The sequence below is a fragment of the Antennarius striatus genome, chromosome 10, assembly GCF_040054535.1.
Source record: "Antennarius striatus isolate MH-2024 chromosome 10, ASM4005453v1, whole genome shotgun sequence".
NCBI lineage: Eukaryota > Metazoa > Chordata > Actinopteri > Lophiiformes > Antennariidae > Antennarius > Antennarius striatus.
Window position 1 is genome coordinate 10,901,112 of NC_090785.1, and position 22,044 is coordinate 10,923,155.

General features: G+C 39.9%; 1 protein-coding gene across 1 annotated transcript in view; it reads left to right on the forward strand.

Moving 5' to 3' along the window:
- Positions 1–22,044, forward strand: part of LOC137603184 (protein diaphanous homolog 1) — a 96,967-nt gene that overhangs the window by 63,123 nt on the left and 11,800 nt on the right. Inside the window, exons 19-27 of the mRNA XM_068326422.1 lie at positions 8,931–9,023; positions 9,150–9,244; positions 10,418–10,519; positions 10,812–11,051; positions 12,589–12,718; positions 12,974–13,098; positions 13,244–13,408; positions 13,946–14,078; positions 17,539–17,628. Coding sequence (XP_068182523.1) covers positions 8,931–9,023; positions 9,150–9,244; positions 10,418–10,519; positions 10,812–11,051; positions 12,589–12,718; positions 12,974–13,098; positions 13,244–13,408; positions 13,946–14,078; positions 17,539–17,628 — 1,173 coding nt within the window. The remainder of the gene's footprint in view (positions 1–8,930; positions 9,024–9,149; positions 9,245–10,417; positions 10,520–10,811; positions 11,052–12,588; positions 12,719–12,973; positions 13,099–13,243; positions 13,409–13,945; positions 14,079–17,538; positions 17,629–22,044) is intronic.

Consider the following 22,044-nt stretch of genomic DNA (forward strand, 5'->3'; position numbering starts at 1 on the left):
ATTGCATCTCTGCTTTAACTTAAACTCTGCAGTTTTAAAGATAATTCGTACATTACATTCATTTTGCAAAATAAATGCCAAATGCCGTTTCATGGATTAGACCCTAAACCATTGATTTTCATCTTGACCAAGCTTCGTTTGTCATTAATCAATGTTGGTATTGTTCCAGAAGAAGAGTCAAATCAAATAGAATGAGATAACATAAAGTGTACTCACCCAGCCCCTATAGAAATATACTGAGTGATCACACAGGGTTGTCTATGATTGGAATTATATGTGTGTCATCGTGTGGACTCGCACATCCACAATATTTGCACCTCACTCACTCCTCACCACATAAACAAATGACAGTCTTGTGGCCATATTGTGTGTGTTGCTCCATGATTGCATTCATTTGCCCAGCCTCACATAGCTGTCTGATTGGCAACAAACACATCCCCAGATGTCTCTCTAAACATAAGGTGGGATTAAGTGTGTACTTTGTGTTTTTGTGTCTTTGTGCGCATGGATGTGCATCTTTTTGTCTAGCCCCAACTAGAGCCGATTCCAGTGAGAGCCCAGCAGACAGATGTTCAATGAGGGGATTTGCACTTCTGGCTTTATATTTAAATATCTCTTTTCCCCTTTGTTTAGTTTACTGTATTTGCTGTTGGGGGAGTTTTTGTTTTTTTCTCTTTGGGGGGAGAGGGGTAAAATGATTTCACAATTTGAAGAACCTGCAGCCCCACAGTGGATTGTGCACGAGACAATCTTTTTCCCCAGTTACCCACACAGAAATAAAGGTTGCCAGATCATGGCTGTCATCCCCCTGCAGCTACTTAGTTTGACTGTGATCTCCTGTTATTGATGTATTTCAAACACCTGCAGTAGTTTTACTAAAGCATTTGCAACAAAGAGAAATAGTTTTAGCAAATAGTTTTTTTCCCTTTCTTTTCCATCCTATATATTGTAAACATACTAAACCTGCTTCCCCCCCCCCAAAAAAAAATTATTCAAAGCTGGAAATAATATTGCACCAAATAACGCTTTGAGTTTATGTGAAGAGACAACTGCCTGTCAGTCTTCGTGTGTGAATCTACACAGATGAGAAGGTCTGCCTTTGCCCCCCCCCCCTTTTTTTTTTTTTACTAATTTGCCCTGTCACATTTCCCTGCTCATCCTTGACTCTCATCCTTGTTACTCTATAGCATTGTTAACACCACTCTGTTTTCTTTGTAATTGCTCTGATCCCATTCGATCAAATCCACCTTGGTTGTATTGGTATTTTGGGTGGAAAAGAAACTGTTGGAACCATCAGAGAACAGAGCAATCTTTTTTGCCTGCAGAGAGATACACTTTTCCGAGTCTGACATTAGAAAAAGGAAAACTCCCTCCTACTCTTCAGCGCTCTACTGGTCTCTGGGCTTAGCTCAGGGGGTAATAAGACCGAACAAAACTGGTCCTTATCCTCCCCTTTCCCACATGCATGTGAACATATTTGTGCTTGTGCATGCATGCCAATCTTTCTAACATACGGTCAAGACACAATTGCTAATCAAGCCTCCAAGCCTTGCCTTAAGAGACCAAGAAAAGGGAAAATGAGAGTGGGGATGTGGGAGGGTGGGAATAAATGAGTGAGTGCTTTCTTTTGTCCTCATCATTGAAGCAGAGATAAAGACAAGTAAAGGGATGGATGGTTGGAGACAAGAGGACAGGAACAGAGAGATTAGCAGAGAAGGAGTATGCTCCAGTCTTTCGATGAGCTTTTTACTGTCCTCCATGGCATAACACTGTGCAGACCTCCATTTTTCTCTGTCCTCCTTTCATCTGTTTTGCTTTGCATAAGTCAGAGTTGCTTGTATTCTAAAGTGCTTCTCTATCACTTACTCACGCTCGATTCTTTGCATGCTCCCTTATGCCAGCGCCTTCTTACTCCGGCTCCCTCTCTGTTGGCTGTATTTCCATAAGGTAATAATGAATATTTGAGGACTGACAGGAGCGCGGCACCTAATCTTTTTTGCTCAGGGCAAAATGTGCCTCATGGGTTGCATGAGTGTTACAGTTCAGCCAACTTTTTAATTTAGATAGAAGCCCAATTTATAAGTTTTCATTTCTACATGCGTGCTCATGTAAATGAGATTTTCGACATGGTTGTGCGTAAGTCATAGGATGGACACTGCTCTTGAGAGGCAAGGAAATGTCTGAACAACTGACAGTTAGCTGATGCATTCGACTGCACAATCTGACAGAATGAAATGTATATGATGAGGAGCAATGCTTTGACTATACATTATAGTCATATATGAGAGCTGTCAGATTTCTCATAGCTCTGTTAGAATACTAATCTTGTCAGGCAATTTTATACGCACACACGGCTTACACATGTCCCTTTTAATAACACAGCATGCCACTGCTGCTGGAACAGGAATCGGGGTTGATTGATACCTTGAATTAATAAAGTAATTCACTTTCCTCCCCGTAGAGGGAGCACTGTTCTGTGAAGGCCAGTGCAGCATCAAGGACATTCACACTGTGAATAACAAACGCTGAGGCACTGTGCAGACTACCAGACTACCAGAGAAAAACTGCTTACATCCTCAGTGAGTCCTTTAGTTAGTCAGTTAGGCAAACATCCACAGCTGGTTTGTGAATTTGAACATAAAATATTGTGTGTTCCTTTTGTGTTGTGGCTGACTCAAGGTCACATCCTTGTTGTCTTTCCCCTTTGAATCAAATTTTCCATCGCTCTTCCCTTTGCTTTCATTGTCTGTTTTCCAACCTGTATTTGGTCTCAACTCTCACTCCTTTTCATTAGATATCCTTCCCTTCTCAACTCTGTAGCTCTCCCTCTATCTCTCTTCCTTATAATTAGCCAGTGTAATTGCTGTAGTAAATCTTTTGTGCCCAAGGAGACCGGCTGATATAGGACTGATATAATAAGCACACCATTGCAACTCACCTCTCCCCGTGTGCGCGTGCGTGGGCACGCGTGTGTGCATGGCGTTGCAGGCGGGGGGTCCTGTTTGTTTCCTCTGTTATTTGCTATGGGGATTTATGGGCTTTTTGTGTGGTTTCAGCAAGTGAGAATTCAAGTTCAAGGTAGCGCTGTGTCTGTTTGTCGACTGTACTGCACCTTATCAGCAATGCAGGCAGCATACTTTGTGTATGTGTGTCTCATCAGTGATGCCGTGTGCGCGTCATTGCTGAAGACCTTCATGGCCAGAAGAGCAGCAAGAGGTCAGAATGGCCCTGAGAGAACAACACAAGCACACACAAACTCACCATTTCCAAACGCGAAAAACTAATGGACTTCTTTACCCAGAGATTGTGCAATAGTGCTGCAATGAAAACCTTTGTCTATGAGGCTTTTGTTATTTTCAGCAAAACAATTTTGTTACATTGCAGCTCCGGAATGTTATTTTAAATAGAGGAATTATGTTTTGCAAAAGGCATATGTTGTATAACACAGAAGCATCTGTGCTGTCTTAAATATGCACTTAGCAGCGCTTTGTAAATGTGAATTAACACATCGAAAAACAATCTTAAAACCGCTGTCATATAGTGGTTGATCTTATTCTCTGCTGAGAGGGTAAAGACTTCTTGGAGCTTTCTGCAAACCGAAGACATTTTTTGTTCTTTCCTTGCGTTACCCTGCCATATGTCTTCTTTGGCAGGCTTTGTAAATGGGCCTGTACACATTTTGTAACCATTAACACAACCCATTTATACTCGAAACACTGTCTTAAACACAGTCACTTGCTTCCATGCACACAGTTAGGTTATTCTTGAGCATTTGTTCCTTCTCTCTGTTTTGTGAAGACTTGGGTACCAGTGAGATGAATTGTGATGTGCAAAAAGTAGTAAATATCCAGGTTGAATGGGGTTTGTGTGCCTTGTCACATAGCAGCAGTATGTCACATTTACCACTGGAGGGCACTGTTGCTCCACATATAAATACTAACTTGACTGATCAGACTTGAGAAAGTGCCTGGAATAACTTAATTTAAATATAAAGAATAGTCAATAATTCAATACTTTTAACAGACAGTGGTTAAAACAGTATCTCAGATTATAGTTTTGCTTTGTATGTAAGTCCAGGCAAATAAAGATCATTATATATTTATAATACATGTTCAAAGCAAATGGGGAGGGTGTTGTTTTTCTTATATCAGAGGTTTTGTATGAATTGCTGTAAAAAGAATTTTGTCCTTAAGTACAGAATGTTACCAGGCATCCAAATATAATCAAATAATAAGCAGAACAATATGGGAACAACCAATTGGGCTGAGAATGTAAGTCAATCATCACATCTAATTTGTATCTTAAAATATTATTGAATGTTATTAAACTATTGAATTTTCATCTTTGATTAAATTAATATCAAGACCTAGTGCTTTAGTATAATTGATTGAACTTAGAATAAAAGTAGATGAATAAAATAAAAAAGTTGTTATACATAGTATTGTACATTATGTTGTGCCATTAAATAACACATTATTTAATGGCACAATATGCCATTAAATATGTTGTGCCATCTTTAAAAAATCATGTAAGCTTGAGACTAAAAATATTATATTTAGACCTCTTTAAGTGTATATGTCTAAATTTTGGTGCCCCTCAGTATTGTTGAATACATTAGTTAGAGCCAACAGGAAAAGACCATTGAGTGTAAAAACGTTAAAACACAGTGGAATCCTGATTTTTACATCTCTTAAAATTTTTACTAATTTTTTAAAAAATGCTTTATGTTTCTAATCCAATTTAAGTGTGAAAATGTCTTTATCTTTATATTTAAGTTGCAATTACATTGATCATGCACCAGGGGAGCGCAAGTGAGCAACCACATGGCCCCTCCCACAACTCCTCCTCCTGTGTCCTGGCCCTCCCATGTCCTGCCCCCAGTCCCCCCTCCTTACTGCCCCACCCTGCCATCTGGTCCTTCTCACACACACACAGACAGCCGGCCAGGATTTTTTCCCCCCCTTCTCATATCCTTTCACAGCAAAAAACAGGATGAAGGGACTCTTTCAGACTTGGGGTTACCGTGGAAACACCTTTATTCTTCTTTTGTCAAACTTGATTTCATTGTAGCACACACACACACACACACACACATGCAGCTAGTGACAGAATGTAAGACATTTAAAGTTTAAAGGGAACAAAGCTACAGCTGTCCTGTCTGTCATAGTTCAGGCCTTCTGTTTACTTTAGAGAACATTGTGCCATATCTTTTTTTTTTTCCGTTTCTCATTCCCTGATTACTTCTCACACTTAAGCTTTAATAAAATGTTAACTTTTTAAACCATAAATTTAAAATCTTATTGAGATTCTCTGAGATACATTCAGTCCTTGCTGACATTGAAAGCTGGCAAAGAATTTGTTTGTGTTTCTGTGCAGTTCTTTCTGTTCGACTAACTTTTTCCAAAGAACTACTCAGCCTGTAGATTTTGTGTGTTGTAACTGTAAACCATCTCCCATGTTCCACTGAAGACATTTTTTAGCTCAGGAATGTTGAATGTGGAAAAAAAGAAGAAGTTATGTTGTGTCCAGAGGGACTTTAAAAAATACTTTTATTGCAGTCAATTTAGAATAGTGCACATTATTTAAAAGCTAAAAGAGGGATTAAAAATAAACTTCCGCCCTCCGAAGACAGAGCAGTGATGAAATGATGAATAGACCACATGGAAGGACAGAGAGGAGGCTCTGCTTTATGGAAGATGACTTGAACTTTTCAACTATTGTTTGATGAGACTACAGAGTAGAGTAGACAGCAAAGAGAGTGCTCTATACATTCTTTCCTCCCTGTTTTCTTTTTCTGTCTCTCTTTTTCCATTTTTTTTCTTTGTCCTGGCTATCCATTACCTCCTCCACCACACATTTCTCCTTTTAAGGAGAGAGAACCAGAGAGGAAGGGAATGGGGGTGGATGTGTGTGTGTGTGTGTGTGGGGGGGGGTGAAGGACACTCTCAGGTCTGCTGACTGACAAACAGACTCCTCTTTGTGCAGAAAGACAGACAGACAGACACACACACACACACACACACGACACAAGCCTCATGACTTGGCTCCTCATGATTGTGTGGGCACCCCTCCTTCGCCTCCCCTGTTTTTTTTTTTTCTCTTCCCACTTAATTCAAAACAGAAGTCAGAAATGGAAAAATGTAGGGTTTTTTTTTCATGACACAGACTTTTGTGTATGCATGTGCATGTATGCGTGCACACACATACACACAAACAGACACACACACACATCCTTTTCTTCTCATGACTGTGCCAAGCAGCTGTTGGTTAGAAGAGGGGGAGGTGTTCCCGGAAAGTGTGTGTGTTCATATGGGTGGTAGTGATTAGTTTCAACAAAAGGGCCCAACAAGGGTACAACAAAGAGAAAGCTTGGGTTATTGGAACATATGACAGATATGATGCCAATGCTTCATAGCCATGTTGGCGTGTGTGTGTGTGTGTGTGTGTGTGTGTGTGTGTGTGTGTGTGTGTGTGTGTTCAGTAACACATGCTTTCTGCCTCTGTCATTTCCTCTCCTCCCCCACAATCATTAAATTGTAGGAACCCACAACTGCCACTAGAGGTGCCATTGGCTCATAAATGAAAAGAAGGCATTGCTGCATGTGGAAGCAAAGCAGCCATTTTATAATCTGCACACCAGACCCCATTTTATGAATCAGGCATGATGTCAGCAGAGCTAAACCTGATTCCATTGGCTAGAGCGCAGCTGGTACTATTTGTCGCTATTATAGCATGAGTGCGCACACTCACTCACACACACAGACACACACACGTTCATCCATGCTCACTCACCAGGTCACCATCTCTCCAAGACACACACACTGACCTAGTGACTTAACACCATCATTAGCTGTGTCCCAGATCAACTGGATTATCTCTTCTTGAGATTAAGCAGTACCTAAATGACATTCTTTATGCTGTTTATGTCTTATATAAAAGGCTGCATGTGAAAATTTGCATGTCTTCACAGGGTGTAGACTTTAACTGATTATCTGTAATGCCTTTTTAAACTCTTTATCTCTTACGTTGTTTAAGACATAATTAGCCTTATTTAAAGGTGACACTGTTTCAGAGAAGTTGATAATTTTAGCTCACTGTCAGTCTTCCTGTTTGTGTCTCTGCTCCAATATATTTATTTGTTCAATTCTTGTCACTTCCTGAGAGTTTCTTCCTGCCCTTTCAGCTATAATTGTGTGTTTGTGCCAAGATATCTGTGTTGTTTCCTCTCAGATGTCCTGACTGATTTTCTTTCCCTGTATTTTTAGTGTAATGGCTTTATAGTGCTGTTTTCTGGACTAAGCAGGGACTTCAGTAGTGACTGTTGTACATGTAGTAGTATTAGTGATTCATATAAGTAACACACAGCTGAATATACTGATGTACAACAAATTATGTAAATGATATAAGTGAAGAGATTCAATAGAAGAAACTCCACCTAAATTTAAGTCACACTTTCAACCATGAAGCATCAGCTGACACTGAGTGACCCTGACTTAATGACCTTTTGTCTGTTCATGTGTCCTAAATGATGATGATGATCTGATTAAGAGGCCTGTACTGGTTACCAGACTGTCCAGCATACCGGCCTCTCTCCTACACACAATAGCCTATTTGATTGGACTGAAGGAAGGATGGTCAGAATGATGAATGAGGTTCTGTGCTGAAGGGGATATCTCAGCACTGTGTGGACAAGACTTACAGTGTATCTGCATAGATGAGAGAAATCTGCAGATGAATGTCCACAGATTGTGGAAAAGATGGAATGAGTTACTGTAAAGATGTAAAGAGACCAGGACGTGTTCAATGCAGAGAGATGGGGTTGAGTTAAACTATAGTTGCAAAGTCTAACACATGGTAAAGTCTCTGTACAGGGGGTGATTACAGTACTATGCTGGAGATCTGGTCCAGCCATGCTTGTTTCAGTTGAAGACTTAAACTATGTTGTAGTGTCATTAGGTGAGGTCATTACTGGGCAGCGGTGAAGTGACCAAGACTGTAGTCAACCTTAGGATGGCGGTTTCCAGACATTGATTTTGATTTCCTGTTACTATGTAAGAATCAGATACGGTAAAGGCCAGTTAGAGTATTAGACATAAGCTAAAGACAAACTGGAAGAAGTCAGTGGGCAGATAAGATATGTTTAAGCTTGTTGGGGAAAAGAACAAAACTGGAAAATTTCAATGATTTCAGACATACAGAAACTTTCAAATTCATGTTACACTGACTGTGGGAGGGTTCAGCTGTACTATCTAGAGCTTTGATCTGATGTGTCTGTACACTCTGAGCTGAAAGGCTCCTATTTGGTCAAACACACGCGCATGTTCATCTTTCACTCTTGATCTTCATCCAGTGCACATTCACCCCCGCACACTGACACATCCTTACAGTCATAATCCTGACCTTGTCATAATACATTAATGCAAATTGTTTCTGTCAAGTGTGTGCATACGTGTATCTGTGTGTATGCTTGTGTTTAAGAGAAGGCACTTTGTGTACTTGTACTGATATCTGTCTTGAAATGCCTTACAGCTCATAAACGTCCAACTATGTTAATCAGGCTCACAACACACCATAGACATTTTTCCTGTAGTGCTGAAGCCATTTCATTGCAGTGCTGTCTTACCCTAGGCCATTGACGTAATATTCCCAACACCTCCATGACACCATACAGTTGGGAGAGAGTAAAATAAAAGTGAAGACTGTGCCGAGGCTGTCAGTTCTCATAGTCTTCATCAGGGCCCTCAGTCCATGCCTTGTTTCCACTTTTCACTCCATTACAAACCCACTAATTATCCTGCTGTCTTTATAGTAGACTCTATTATATCCAGCTATACAAGTCAATAGATCTGATTTATAACAAAAACTGTCTTTGTCCTGTCTTTCCCTGATCATTACTACCACCCTCCCCATCTTTTTATTCATTTGTACAGCCAAAAAGGAGCATGATGGGGGAGAAGAAAAGAAGCAGAAGAAGAAGGTGAAGGAGCTGAAGGTTCTTGACTCCAAGAGTTCACAGAATCTTTGTAAGTGCTGTTATGTTTCAAAAGGCAGATATCACATTAGTTATTCCATCGCTTTTTAAATACATTCAGCATTCAATACATTTATGAGAATGTAGAAAAAGTGTTCAACTATATGTGCACATACAGCCATTTTTCTGGGATCGTTTCGTCTGCCTTATGAAGACATCAAGAATGCTATCTTGGAGGTTGATGAGAAGGTCCTCTCAGAGTCGTTGGTTCAGGTAAGGAGTTCTGACTTGGCCCAGTGTTTGTGTTTGGATTGGAGTTGTTTGGAATTTGTCTGTCTCAGAAAATACTCTAGTACACATACGGCCTGCGGGCCAGATCTGGCCCGTGATGAATCATTTATGGACCCCTGTATAATTTTTAATTACTATTAGAACCAGCCCTCAGATCTGCACGCTGGTGTTTTTCACACACCAACACTACATTTTCCACAATGCAACATGAGCGGAAGTCACTGCGGCGCAGCAAGCGGGCTTTGGTTTCAGTGTTTATCAGCAATCAAAGCCGAGGTTGAATTTAGCTACTCCCCTGCTCTAATATGGCTGGATGGAAGGTGGAGGCTGAGAGCAGGGGGTTTCAAGCCAGGTGGGAGTCAGAGTACGTGTTCAGAGAGGTCAAAGGTAAACCTGTGTGTCTTCTGCTGAGTTTTTATGTTTCATTCAAGCTGCTTGGATGGTCTCTGTGTTTAGCAGCACATACCTGTGTGAACAACTCTCTGATGAAGCTGATCAAAACATCTCACAGAAGCCGTCTGACAGATAAACACCTTCACTCAATCCTGAGGATTTCCTCAGCTCAGAACCTCACCCTGAACATTAATGAACTTGTATGAAAGATGAGACACCATCAAATATTAGGGTCAGCCTCTGACAATCCAGCTTCAAAGCGCTGAGTTATTGTAATTGTCAGTGTTCGTGCGTTTGTCAGTTATTCCACCAAATATTTTCGCAACCATTGCAGATTAACAGAACCATTCATCCGTCATGTTCTGTTGATAGAAAATTCTTTAGTTTTCACTCCATTATGCTCGTTCGTAGTTTTGAGAGAAGATCTGTTCATATGTCTATAGCTGTTTGAAACATATGATTTCTTTTAGTGGTGAGACTTAAATAATGGCATAAAATGGGTATCACAAAAAGATCAAACCGCAGAAGAACTTTCTTTCACTTTGTTTTGTCCTTGTCTGGTTTAAGGGAAAGTTGACACGGTCCCAAAATTGTCCCCAGCCTCACGCCCTGTGCCAGCTGAGATAGGCTCCAGCTCCCCGTGACCCGCTACAGCGGATGAAGCGGCAGAAAACGAATGAATGAATAATGAATGAATGAATGACACATGTGTCACGCATGTCATTATCATGAAACTGATTTGTTCATTTTATTGCTTTTTAGAATCTGATCAAACAAATGCCAGCTCCAGAGCAACTGAGTGTCCTTGGAGAGATGAGAGATGAATATGACGATCTGGCTGAGTCTGAACAGTTTGCAATTGTTGTAAGGAAACACACACCCAAATGTAAAACAGCACTGTTTTAGTAAGATATGTATATTTACATTTCCCAGCTGACTTCAACATGACTAACCACAAATTTAGTCAGGATATCAATCTAATTTCAACATTTCTAGATTTAGGGTTATGATGCTGTTGAGTACTAAATATTTTTTTCTGCTGGGAAGGTGTGATTTAAGTTTAAAACACCTCCACTCACGCAACTTCATACACACAACTTATGTGGCAACAAAAGTATTTGGAACGAGTCTGAAATCCTGTCTCTGCTCTCTCCAGATGTCCACCGTGAAGCGGCTGATGCCAAGGCTTCAGGCCATCCTGTTTAAGCTGCAGTTTGAGGAGCAGCTGAACAACATCAAGCCAGATATAGTGTATGTGACGGCAGCCTGCGAGGAGGTCAGGAAAAGCGAGAGTTTCTCCAAGCTGCTACAGATCATCCTTCTATTTGGGAATTATATAAATGCTGGCTCCCGTAATGGAAAGGCGTTTGGTTTCTCCATGTCATACTTGTGCAAGGTAAAATGTGGTAACACTAACAAAAATAACTAAATCAGTTAGTTTCCCTGTCTTTATTTTCTGCAGTGATTTATACTGTATCAAGATATCATGTTCTTACAACAAAAACGGTCTCAAATGTATGTGAGATAGTGGGAGCTGTCTAGAGTGAAGTTGTTTCGGACCCTTCCCAGTTTCTTCAATTTTTGTGTGTCTACTGCTAAATGGAACGTAACGTAAAACAGTCATCATGTGTAATCCCAAATACAAGTTTTAAATACTTTTTTTGTTGAAAATAACTGTCTATCTAATTCCATCTGGACTTGTGAAAAAAAAGTATTCCCCTCTGACAAAAAACTACCAAACTGTTTTGATTGGTTAGACCCATGCCTAATTACTATCAACCTCGATCAATCAAATCATCATTTAATCACTCAACTAGACTTTTCAGAAGCATGGAGATTGCTAGTAGGTATCATCAGGACCACTTGATGTCACAATCAGTAGAAATTCCAGAAGATCAGGACAAAGGTGATAGAAATACTTTTAAAGATGGATTGAAAGCTATTTGCAAGGCTCTGTGACTACACAACCTCCCAGAAGTGGCGGAATTTCCACAGTGAAAGGCTTATTCAGGAAGCCAAATTATATTTGAAATTGAAAACCCTAAAATATCCAATTAAATGCTGGCCTCCCACCTCAATAAAGGTCAGCGTTCACGGCTCCATTTCCGAAAAGATATTGTGCAAAATGTCATCCAATGCAGAGTGGTGAAGTGATAGCCTCTGTTAACCTAGAGGAACCTTAAGAACATCTGAATTTCCCTCAACAACCCGCAATGAAACTAAAAGCTTTCTGGGAAATATTTAATGGACTGATAAGTCAAGGCTACATCTGCTGTAAACCAAGCTTGAATTGAATTTACCAAAAAAAACCTTAAAGCTAGTCAAATATAGAAATCACTTAATAAAGAGAAAAACATAAAGTTGTGGGCATGATTTACTTCTTCAGGGCCAAGAGGAAATATGATATTTGAAAATATGGAAAAATTGTGATCCAGCACATAAGTCAGCCTCTATGTTGCTCAAAAGGAATAAAATTCAGTTTGATTAGGTTAGCCAAAGCCAGTCATGAAGTCACTGAAGTGTTGTGGCTGAACAAGGAAGAGAGTAGTTCATGCTCACAGACCCTTCGATATGGTTTATGATGAGATGAGTTTTCTTTTCTATCAATACTAGCTTTAGGGTAAGCAATGCCAGTTAACACCAATATATGTGAAGAAGGCCTTGTAATTCCTTTGTCATTTAAGTGATTATTTTAAACAATACCTGAGTAAGCAATACCTGACTGAATTTTATTGTTTTCTATTTAATTTTATGATGTAAACTAGGTAACTTGGATGCACAGACAACATAAATGCTGGGATTTTTTTAAACCAAAATCTTATTTGTGCATCCAACGACACATCTGTTAGCAGAGAAGTTGAAAACTTGTGGCCTTTAAATCACTTCTAGTTATTGCCATTTTATCGTGTGACTTTCTGAATTCATCTTTTCAGCTGCGTGACACCAAATCAGCTGATCTGAAGCAAACGCTGCTCCATTTCCTCGCTGATGTGTGCCAAGAACAATATCCTGATGTCATGAGCTTCACAGGCGACCTCATCCATGTTGAAAAGGCCAGTAGAGGTATATTGGTCATCTATCTGATAATATGCGTACTCCAAACCTACGTACCTTTATGGTACCATCCATTACGATTTGTGGTTATACATTTCATTCATCTTGGAATGATAGATACAATTTATTGATCCCAAAGGAAATTTGGAAAAAATACAGTGTGTTCTTGTTTTGTCATATTAAAAGACAAGTAGTTTTCAGTGGTGTGTATATATTTTAAATACGTCTGTCATGTCTTTAATAATCATCTATTGTCTTTGGTAGTTTCTGTAGAGACACTTCAGAAGGGCCTCGAGCTGATGGGCCGTCAAATCAAGAACTTGGAAAAAGATGTGGAAACTTTCCCCCCTCCCCAAAATGACAAGGACATGTTTACAGAGAAGATGTCTATATCCTAAATTCAGCATCAAATTTAATACATTTATTCAGCCGTTAACTTGTATAGTTTATATAAATGAAATCAGAAAAATAATCATGTCTCATAGCTGATACCTTTAGAGATGGTGTCTATTTTCCTTAATACCATGTTTCCACAGTTTTGTGGGTAGAGCTCGTGAGAAGTATGGCGAGCTCGACCTGCTGTATCAGAATATGGAGAAGGAGTACGACGACTTGGGACAATACTTTGTCTTTAACCCTAAAAAAATCTCTGCAGAGGACTTCTTCGGTGACCTCAACACCTTCAAAAACATGTTCCAGGTATGTTTTTTGTGCATGTGAATGAAGAGTTATGTTTCATCTTTTCAAAAGGGTACAGGTGTGCTTTTCAGTCTTTTTTTTTTTTGACCACCATCAAATCAGATTTGTACACATACAGTACAAAGACATACACATAACAATGGGAGGTGGAGCAGATAAAAAAATTAATGGATGTGTAAAAGATGAAAGGGCAGAGGAAAAAGACTACACACCTGTTTTTATTGACACTACATACTGTAAATGTCCTCTTTAGTGGAAGTAACTTGTTTTACCAGTTTGTAAGGATAACTGTCATCCCTGATTTAACATCCCGCTTCAAAGCAGTGATGAATTGTGATTGTCAGCATTCGTGTGTTCGTCAGGTTCGTTTGTCCACTAAATATCTTCGCAACCATTGCAGATAGAAACAAAAAGCACATTACTCGTGCGGAAAAGGGGATGAAATGAGATGATGACTCAAACTCATACATTTTATAATAATAAATGTGCTGTCTTATTTTTCTTTTTCTAAATTCTCTTATCTTTTCTCCTAAACAGCAAGCAGTGAAGGAGAATCAGAAAAGGAAGGAGGCTGAAGAGAAAATCAAGAGGGCCAAGTTGGCCAGGGAAAAGGCTGAGAAGGAAAAGGAGGAGAAACTCAAGAGGAAGCAACTTCTTGATATTAATACAGGTCACATTCGTTTCATACCATATTTATAATGTATCGGATCTTGTCTTGAGAGCGTCCGAAAGGTGCAGAGTCAATTCACTTCTCAAATTTGTATTTCCCTCAGATTCCAGTTGGGGGCAGTCAGAGTCCATACTTCTGTGAGACAGTTGTGTGTCTGCAAGATTTCCATCAGTAGTTAAAGACCAGAGTTAATCTAATGTTGATGACTTGTGTTTTGAAGTAAGGAGGAAACAATAAACTCCTCAGAAAATGAGAACAAAAAGAGATGTGTAAAGCAGCTCCACCTCTTCGGTCCTCTAAACTGGAGGATGTGCTTTTATAAAAGAGAGCTTAAAGAGACTAATTTCTTTGTCTCAAAAGATGGTTATGCTGCTATTCAGCAAATTTATTGTTTGTTAAAATCCTGCCTTGCAGGCTCACTTTTAAAGGGACTTTTTGCCAGTTCTCTCTGACAGTGACCTAGTTTCATTGCATTCCTCCTCACTCTGGCTGCAGCCAGCTTCTCCTGGGACCCCAGAGTTGGTTCATCAAAGTTTGCTGTAGCCTCAGTGAATTGTGTGTATGTCTTTTTATCTCACAAAAATACTAAACTACTACTACAAACATTCTGCTTGTGAATACTCCTATTTTGTTTGGCCTGTTTCTGCACTCTGCATGTGGATGTCTGTGTGTGGGACTATGTTTGTGTATGTCTTTTGAACCCTTTCAAGTCTTTTTTTTTTTGTTTGTTAGTGTTCCATGTTCCAGCTGGCTTCTCCAATCTTCTGTTTCTTGCTTTTGTTCGATACACTCTCCTCTTTTTCCTCCTCCTTCCCCTTGTATGTGGCATTCATTTAAAGGTCACTTAAAGAGGCTCTACTTTGTATACTGTGTCCCTGTGTTGAAAGCATGGACTGTAGATTTTGTTGTATAAAGTGAGACAGTCAAATTTCATGTTCAGCCTCCAAGGGCATGTGTGACTGGAGCATAAAAGTTCCTCAACTATTTGTGTGTGTGTGTGTGTGTGTGTGTGTGTGTGCGTGTGCGTGTGCGTGTACGTGCATTGCTGGTCTCCAGATCGTTTACATACAGGTGGCATATTTGACTGCCCCTGTGGCCCAGAGTCATTTAACACCCCCATATTTAAATACAACCCTGTGCAGATCTGGTGCACACATGCCTGCTCTTTGTTCTGTACTTATGTAGAACCTTTATGCTGGCTTCTGATTATCCAAGGGTTGTTTTGCAGCTACAGTTTTGTAAGCTGTCCTTGTTTTCAATTTTTATGATATCTCTTCAGATAATGCACATACTGTAGGGAATGTGTATTGTCTGTGAATGTTCTCCTTTCTCATGAATTCTCTCAATGCCTCTCTTTCTTACTTTGTGTAAACATAATGTCCCAGTTATCTGTTAACTCTGGAAGGTCAGTTTGTGTTTGCAGTTTGTGACCCTTGTGAGTCAGATATTCAACCAGTGGACCCTCACATTGTGTTAAGCATGTGGTGATAAAGTAATTTGTGTTTCTGAGAGTATTAGATTACTGCCGTACTTCATTTTTTATTTATTTAAGTGCTTTTACTCGGCTTTTCTATGGCTTTCATAAAACTTTTCAGTTCAGGACACCAGGCACATAAAGCACTTCAATGATGTACCCAAAAATTAACTTTCACCGTTTGGATCATAAGTATGCTGTCAGAGTCTGTCTAATAATGTAATGAAATATTCATCTCTCACTGTCATGTGCACATCTTTGATCAGATGCCAGAGGACTTGGAAACATTTTGTCCTTTCTGCAGCTAGGTGTCAGCACTGTCTGTAAAAGAGTAGCTTTTTATGTATGTGGTCAAGGTTGCGCATGTGTGGCCTCACACCCACACTGTTGTTATTATGGGAACTACCACTAGGTGTGCTCGTGCTCCACACAAAGAAAATGAAGCAGCAGTGTGGGGGATGGAGATGGAATTACGAGAGTAGGTCAGCAGATGCTCTCATGGGGCATTAGACTGTTTTGTTGTCCTTTAGAAAAAGGGTTAAGAGGAGGAAAGGAGAAACACAGTAACGTGGGATGGAGTAATCCTTGGTAGACTGATGTCTAACATAAGGCTGCTGTGAAGGATGGGAAAATAGAAATAGCCGTTCCATCTCCAACCAACTGAAACAGTATTTTTATTTTTCTGGGGTTTTTTTTTTTTCTTTCTTTTTTTTTGGCTATATGCTTGTTTTATCCATGTGTTATGTTCTTTGTCTGTCTGTGTCTGCTGTTGTGTGAATATCCATTTGGGGTGCTGCTGCTCCTCTAAAGATGCTGTCCTGTGGGTGTGTGTCTGTGTGTGTGTGTGTGTGTGTGTGTGTGTGTGTGTGTGTGTGTGTGTGTGTGTGTGCGCGCGTGTGCGCGCATGTATGTGGTAACCCACTGTTGTACTGACTCTCACTTTGCTGGTACATTTTCAGGCCAGCCAAATATTGATCTGGAATCGATTGCCAATAGTGACTTTTGTGTTCACAGAACACATGATCATCAAGTGACTCCATGCCAGAAATGTGGTCGTTGCTGCTGTTAACCCAATTACTAATCAGTAACAAACTAATCATTGTAATGTTTTCTTTGATAAACAATGCACAGATTTCTTTTAAAAATGGATTTGCCTTACAAACACAGCAGAGTTGTATTTGTGGGATATTTAGTCGGACATTTATTTCACTCTGTAAGCAGTTGCTGAATTCACAAATAGTTCTGTGTATCTGTGTGCTTTCACCAGTGGTTTAAGCCAACCATATGATTAGTTTGAGTGGAATTATGCCAGATGTGTTTCCTCATATGGAGAAATGCATGGCCTACGTCATTCTGGCCTGTCTGCAGTTCCAGGACTTGAACATTGGGGGGTATGTGTGAGTTGTGGAAGGCCCTCAGTGTGTGAGAGACTTTCTCTGCCCTGACAGCATGACATCTGCTCCATGGCTTACTGCAGGATTACTGAGTGTGTGTGTCTGTGTGCACGCGTGTGTCTGTAAATGTGTGTTGTGGAGGTAACAACACAAACCTTTAACCCCCAACCTCTCTGCCCCTTTTTCTGCACCCCCTATCTCTACTTTGGTTCAAATAGAAGTAATTAAAACCATCTGCGTGAGTGTTGAACTAGGCTACTGAAACCTCCCCACAGACTAATCACTCAGTATCCTACCCCATACCTATACTTTAGTCTCCTTTCTGTAACTTTAGGCTAACAGTCTCTCTACAGACAGTGTAAATATAAAGATACAAGGTCTCATTCCAAGAAATACTATTTTAACAAGAGGCAACAATTATGTATTTCTGTAGGAGTAATGTAAGGTTTAGTTGGAAGCTTGATCTCAATTGATGTGTCTGTCCAATAAGGCTGTGTTTGTGTGGTGCGTACAGTGATAGTAGCTGAGCCAGGTCACTGCCTATCTGGGCCAATTCAATTGCTGATGTCATATTTTGCTTTTATCTTCACAGAGGGTGATGAAACTGGTATCATGGATGGCCTGTTGGAGGCGCTGCAGTCTGGTGCTGCTTTCAAGAGAAAGAGAGGACCCCGGCAAGCAGGTAATCAATTAGAAACAGGGCAGGGAATCATGATTGGGAGATTATTGTTTCTTTTCACACACATTTCTAGTATTATGTTGAAACTCACACAATTTATTTGCTTCTTCCACTGTCTTTGTATTTCTGTCAACACAGCAACAGATTTGTGTTTCCTTTTTTTTTGTTCCAACTGTTGCTGGGCTAAGAGCCTTGGGGTTGTGGTAGTATTTATCCTCTGGCCACGTTTTAAGGGGGCGAAAGCAATTCCACCAATTGCTGGTGCAATAACAAATGAAGAGTGCCAAGGGTGGGTGTGGGCAGTAGAACACATCAGAGAGAAGCAGCTGGTGAGGGTGTGGTTGTGGCATTGGAAGACAACAAGGAATTTCAATGCAGAGCTTAGATGGACGGACCGACATGTGGGCAGGAAGTCACTGGGTCATTGAGTGAGCAACAGACACAGCATATTTGAATAGGGTGAAACAAAAATCATTTTAGCTCCTACCCATTCAAATATCTGTTTTGCTTATTGCGACTTCACTTGAAGCTGCAGAAGATTGTTTCTGTTTTGAGCTTCAATCTGAGTCCAGACATGTAGGCATGACATGAATTGGGAAAGAGCACATTTAACACCTATTTCTCACGGTGTTGTGGACCACAGACACTTTAAATGACCACATGGGTTTGGATCCATTTTATTTTTGTGCCAACACAAGCTGCAATGTTTCTGGGCCAGCCAGCAGTCCATCTCCTGTTTTTGAGAACATACATAATGTTAGCCTGCATTGTTTTTCATTTAAGGTTGTTCATTCTCTAAGCTCATAAAGACAGGTTAGTAATCTGGTTACGTACTTACGTGACTGTCTGTCCACTGCCCAGTCTAATTACGTTCACGTCTTGGAGACAACAGTAGTTTTGTCCCTGGTTTTTTTGTTTTTTGAAAATGTACAGTACATGATGCTCATTTTATAGATAATACAATCAGGTGCGAGCATAAAAACCAATAGAGGAGGGACTTTGTAGCTTGATATGTAGTAGTAAGAAATTATGTGTAACCATGTGAGTGGTTAAGTGTCCAGTGCCTATTAACAGAGAAAGAATGGGTGTGTGTGTGTGGTGTGTGTGTGTGTGTGTATTCACATGTATTCTTATGTGGGTCGAGTATTCACACATAACAGGCTTGGGAAAGAGTATGTGCAATCTAATCCCTCCCTCAATTGAAGCCAGATGTGACAAAGTGGTGCTCCAGAGTGGAATAGCTGAAAGCCAGAGGGGAGACTGGAGTCTTTCCTGTTTTTTTCTTAGTTTCTTTCATTTTCTTTTATCCTGTCTGTATTTAGTTCTTTCTGTCTTTACTTCTGGTAATGCATATTTGTAGCCTGCTCGCTTTTACTTTGCGTAGCCATTAAATGTAGGTGGTGAATGCTGCCTTCAGTGGTCCACATATGAATGCTGAAAAAATCTATAAAGTTTAGCAAACTGTCTTTAATCACAAAGTTATTACATTGGACTGACAGATACAACAGTGAAAGGCAAAAATAAAGGGAGAAGCGAGAATACTGTGTGAGAGGAAAATGAGGCCCACACAGGGGCTCTGTCAGTCCCCCCATAATACTGTTTGGCCAACTCACACTCCTAACAGGAAATACCTTAACATGTGTTTTCAAGAGAGAGAGAAAGAAGAGAGAGCATTCCTCTCTACACGCACTTGTCTGTGACTAGAAAGAAAAGTAAAATATAAGCATTGATTTGTATTATATCTGCTCAGTACCGCCTCCATTTCCTGTCGCTATTTTTCCTGCACAAAAATGAGGGGAAGATGTAGCGGTTGATATTGTCAGAACCATATCTCACAACTTTCTGTATACTGTGTGTGTGTGTGTGTGTGTGTGTGTGTGTGTGTGTGTGTGTGTGTGTGTGTGTGTGTGTGTGTGTGTGTGTATAATTAATCATAATTGCATCGTGCTTCAAAGCGGTGATGTATTGTAATTGTCAGTGTTCTTTAATTAGTTGCAGATATAAAGTTGAAACAAAATGCACATTACTCGGGCAGAAAAGGGGATGAAAATGAGATGATGACCTTGACCTTGACAAAACTAGGTCAAAGTCAAATTTCAACTTTTGTACACTCAGGAACTGGATAAGATAGAAAGACGAGGGAGAAGGCCAGTTTAAGACCATAGATCAGAGCTAGTGCTTTGATCAATGAAAGTAGGTCAGAGCACTAGCTTTGATCTTTGACTTATGTAAGTAGGTCAGGGTAAAATTTTGAATTCAGGGGTGTTGCTGGATGTTGCGGTCTGTGACTGCCTTGTTACATCTTGAGTTTAATTATCTTCTTCTGAGTTTAATTAGAAGTTGAAAAAAAATTCTGAATTTTCCATTGAAAGATGATTTTTAAAGACTTGTCTTACCAAAGGGATGCAGAATATGTTATACTGATGCATTTGTTGTGCATTTTTTTGGGTGTGTGTCATTGAGATAGGTTTTTTCAGATGACTCTTGTTTTTTTGCTCGTAACTTTTGGGTTCATTCATGGCTGATGTGGTTGTATTTAGCCTTGCTTTGGTTTGATCTTAGCATTGAGGGTCTTTACTCATTGCACACAAGAAGGGCCTGATGGTCTCCACCCACATAATAGAAATGTGTTTTATGGCTTTTCAGATGGAGTCAAATCTTGATTCAGGCTAAATTAAATGAATATCTGGCCAAAAAGGGGTCACAGGCATCCTGTATCACAAGTCTTAAAGCTCAACTCAGTCCAGCTCATTTATGTATGGAGAATAGCTTTAGTGTTTACTCCACTCAGTCTCAATTGGTATCACAACAAAACATGAATTATCTACAGCTGTAGGAGGCAGTAATTCATGTTCTTGAATCGTTTGGGTCACTAATGGGACTTAGAGATGGAAAGTATTGTTATGGGACATCATTTTATAGGGACATTTCCATGTCTCAGCCTCCCCCTGACTTTTAATTGCATGTTATTTTTCCCCACAGTTTATTTTAACTCTTGTTGGAAAGTGATACAGATCAAACGTCATGCAGTCGGCAAACATTTTTAATGCTTTTTAAAGCTTTTATAGAAATGGAGTACAGTAATCCCTCGTTACTGTACTCCAGTTAGTTAATGTGTTCCAGGACTACCTGCGAAAAATGAAATCCCGCCATATAGCAACCGAGAATTTATTTTATTTACGGTAATTTAAATGTTTATGAACCCTCCCCATACTGATATTAAAATACCTTAAAATACCTTATCTGTCTTACCTTCTCCACACTCTCATAGACTTGTAACACCCCTGTGTTTCTTATGGTGGAAAAGGATGACACACACAATATTCCTTGAACGGTCTTTATTTGACGTCCAGCCTTAACAAAGAACAAATAAGAACTGACAACGATCTCCCGCTCCACTCTCTCACTTTTGCTCTCATGCTCCCTTCTCAGTCTTGCAAACACATGCAGAAAACAAACACGGAGGCCAACTCATGGCAACACACAAACACATAACAGAACAACACAGACTATCACAAACTGTTTAAAACACTTTTGCATTGAAGAAAAGTTGCAGGAGGAACAATGAGTCTCGGAACGCAGTGCACACACAGATGCTGTCAGCCAATAGCATGCGCGTACGGTATCACATGACTACCTAATAAAAATCGGTGATGTGAAGCCACGTGTCCTGAAGCGCAAATAAGCGAGGGATTACTGTACTGGTTTCTCTTAGCAAGGGATTACAGCATATAGACAAAATAACATGAGCATGTGGTTAACACTGTGGCTTTAAGGCAGAATGGGGGGCTGTGAGAGTTTGCATGTTTTCCATTTAAAACATGTTTGTCTGGAGTTTGTCCACAGCTCCCATAAAATGGCTGATTCTATTGAATAAGTGAAAGGACAGAGACTCTATTTATGTTTAATGGAGGCAGTGTCAGTAACAAAGGAATGTAATTCAAAGCAGTACTTTCAGACAAGTATGCTATTTACCCTCCAAAAAAACGTAATAAGACTCTCAAAATTATGATGTAAATGTTAAACTTAAGATTCTGTCAGAACAAGCTGATCAGTGCAGTGGCATGAGTCACACATCCAAATACAAATCAACACTTAACAAGCTACAATTTTGAATAAGAGATTCATTGGGTGCTTTAAAAATGCACCTTGGGATGGTAGTTGTACCTTTTAAATATAAGCGACATTTTACCAGTACTATATGGTCATGTGAAACACTAAGATTTTTATGTTCATAGAGTTGGTGATCACTTTTGAGCATTTAAACATCTTTATTACATAGAGTGCCCCCCCCCCCTTTATTCCCTCTGCAATTTCCTCCCGTCCCTGCTGTGACGACTGCACACGTCACCAGCTTGATGTTAAAGAACCCCTTTGGTCTTATTGAGTGTGTTGTCATGCTCATTGTGGCACAGCAGT